The 3,116-nt window shown below is 53.4% G+C and overlaps 1 protein-coding gene across 1 annotated transcript in view; it reads right to left on the bottom strand.

Moving 5' to 3' along the window:
* Positions 1-1,542: 1,542 nt before the first annotated feature.
* The window catches only part of OGFOD2 (2-oxoglutarate and iron-dependent oxygenase domain containing 2), a 10,673-nt gene continuing 9,099 nt past the window's right edge, over positions 1,543-3,116 (bottom strand). Inside the window, exon 8 of the mRNA XM_015417651.1 lies at positions 1,543-1,940. Coding sequence (XP_015273137.1) covers positions 1,615-1,940 — 326 coding nt within the window. The 3' untranslated portion in view covers positions 1,543-1,614. The remainder of the gene's footprint in view (positions 1,941-3,116) is intronic.

Raw genomic sequence — 3,116 nt, 5'->3', positions numbered from 1 at the left:
GAGTCTGGGGGCCATGAAAAGAAGAAGAAGAAGAGATTGGATTTATACCCCGCCCTTCACTTGGAGTCTCAGAGCGGCTGACAAACTCCTTTCCCTTCCCCTCCCCACAACAGACACCCTGTGAGGTGGGTGGGGCTGAGAGAACTCTGACACAAACTGCTCTTTTTCAAGGACAGCTGTGCCAGAGCTTGTGACTGACCCAAGGTCACATCAGCAGGTGCAAGTGGAGGAGTGGGGACTCAAACCCGGTTCTCCCAGATTGGAGTCCACACACTTAACCACTACACCAAACTGGAAGAGGAGACTGGATTTATACCCCGCCCTTCACTTGGAGTCTCAGAGCGGCTTACAAACTCCTTTCCCTTCCCCTCCCCGCAACAGCCACCCTGTGAGGTGGGTGGGGCTGAGAGAGCTCTGACAGAGACTGCTCTTTTTCAAGAACAGATCTTATCAGAACTACGGCTTGCCCAAGGTCACATCAGCAGGTGCAAGTGGAGGAGTGGGGAATCAAACCCGGTTCTCCAAGATTAGAGGCCGCGCACTTAACCACTACACCAAACTACACCGAACCACTACACTAAAAGAGAGCCGTTAGCAAGGGGATTCCTGGATCAGTTTCTGCCTCTGCCCCAAACTTACCAGGTGAGCCACACAGACGCAACACCCAACCGGTATGTGAAGCCCTTCGGACACTAAGCATTATTATTATTTAATTACCTCATTTCCTTCCTCTCGGTAAGCAAATCGTTTGGGGCCCTGTTGAGCCGGGGATTTGACCGCCTGCTTTCAGACAGAGAAAGTATCATTCCTCAAAACACGTGGATCTGCTTCTGTGCTGGTGGGATTTAATCCCAGACATTCAGGTGGAACTGAGGTCCCTGTTCTGACGGCGATTAAGGCAGGCGGCCGCATCTCTTGGAAACTGCCTTGTGTTTGTGACAGCGCAGACCGACAACCTAGGGATGGACTGGTCCTTTAACTTACAACGAAAGATCCTGGTGTGACACTGGAGGCTAGGAAAAAAGTTCAGCCCAACAATGTTCCCTCTACTGAACGGAGCAGTTCACACCCTGAGCAGAATGGAACTGCTGTAGTCTTCAGATGGGCAACGGGCACTGCAAGACCCCGCGTGGCCCTAGATTGCTGCTGAGCGGGGCTTCCTGTGTTAATGAGCAGCCGCTCACACGCACAGCTTAGAGGGAACACTGGACCCCAGCAGGATCTGCTGGATACTTGGCAACAGGGGTAAGCTTGCCCTAGGGCTCACTCCAGAAGCAATGAAGAAGAGAAGAGATTGGATTTACGCCCCGCCCTTCACTTGGAGTCTCAGAGCGGCTTATAATCTCCTTTCCCTTCCCCTCCCCACAACAGACACCCTGTGAGGTAGGCAGGGCTGAGAGAGCTCTAAGAGAACTGCCCTTGAGAGAACAGCTCCGAGAGAACTGTGGCTTGCCCAAGGTCATCCAGCAGCTGCGAGTGGAGCAGCGGGGAATCAAACCCGGCTCTCCCAGATTAGAGTCCGCCCACTTAACCACGACACCAAACTTGTTGGGGGCCACTGCTGCTGTCTGCTACTGACCACACTTTATTGGACTTGAGTTCCAAGAGTCACCCCTATGTTAAGGAGCACAGATCCACGGTTTCAGGCTGGTCGCCTCTGGGGCTCCCAGTGAACCCGTCTCCGAAGCCCTCTGCTGGCACCAGATCGGGCTGCCTGTTGCACATGGGGCAGAGCTGATTTCGGAGGGCGGACGACCGCATCCAGACAATCAGGTTCCAGCGTTCCCCGGAGGCGATGGGGAGCGCCCCGTGCATCTGTCCTCCTCGGTGGAACAATCCGTGGCAGGGCACATGCTCAACTTCGATGTAGCGGGGCACAGGCTTAGGGTCCTGAAAAAGAATCAGATGAATTAAGCTCCCGGGTGCCGCCTGAACCCCTGGCAGACGAGGCGACCCCTGCAGGGAAGACCCTCCAGGGGGGGGTGTTCATCTGCACGGCATGGAGTCGGCTTACGGAATCCCTGCCGTGAAGTGAGAGCAGACAGGCACGAGTTAACGTGGCTTTTTGAAGGATCAGACCGTTTTTATGCTGGGTAAGCCCATCAGAGTTCAGATCAGGGGCCTCCATTTTAAGGCCCATCATCAGTGTTTAAAGAGGGTCTCAGAGAGAGGCCCACCCAAGCAAGCATGTGTTTTTCAACGCTGCCTCAGGAAGTTCCCAAACAAGGAACAAAGTCCCCCTCCCCCGGTGGTCCCCGAGCATCTGAGAGCCAGAAGTAGACTGCTTCGACACATGGAGGTTTCATCTAGCTTTCACGGCTAATAGCTGTTGATCATTCTCCCCTCCATCAGTTTGTCTGATCTGGGGTCCCCGACCTTTTCTGCGCCCGTGGGCATCTCTGGAATCCAGAAACGGGGTGGGGTGGGGGGGCTTTTCAAAAAAAAAAATCTAATAGTTGCTCTTCAACATTGCAGGTAGCAGTTCTGAGTAGCAGGATGCTTTTTAAAATGAACATATTGTTGAAAAATAATTCCCTGCATGCACACAGTGAAGAAGAGAAGAAGGGATTGGGTTTACACCCTGCCCTTCACTACCCGAAGGAGTCTCAAAGCGGCTTACAATCCCTTTCCCTTCCCCACAACAGACACCCTGGGAGGTAGGTGGGGCTGAGAGAGCTCTTTCGAGAACTGCTCTTTCGAGGACAGCTCTGACAACTTATGACTGGCCCCTGGTCACACCAGCAGCTGCATGTGGAGGCGTGGGGAATCAAACCCGGTTCCTCCAGATTAGAGTCCGCACTCTTAACCACTACACCAAAACTGAAGGTCCTTATGCTGTGGTGGCAGCTGTGAAAGCATTTTTTTTTAAAATCAGCAGAGCAAAAGCTCCACCAGCCCCACCCATTTTATAAAAACACACCGTGGGTGCCGGTAAAAGGGTCGGTAGGTGCCAAGGCCAAGGCTCCTACGGGCACCACAATGGAGACCCCTAGTCTAATCATCTGTTTATTAAAGCCACCGAAGCTAGCTGCCGTCCCTGTGTCCAATCCCAGGAAACTTTGTCCACGACATCCGCTTTGCATGAAGAAGCCACCCCTGGAAAGAAGAGGCACCTG

This window comes from Gekko japonicus, unplaced genomic scaffold (genome assembly GCF_001447785.1).
Source record: "Gekko japonicus isolate JY-2015 unplaced genomic scaffold, Gekko_japonicus_V1.1 scaffold64, whole genome shotgun sequence".
Taxonomy (NCBI): domain Eukaryota; kingdom Metazoa; phylum Chordata; class Lepidosauria; order Squamata; family Gekkonidae; genus Gekko; species Gekko japonicus.
The sequence above is the reverse complement of the archived record's forward strand: the minus strand, read 5'-3'. Positions and strand labels throughout refer to the sequence as shown.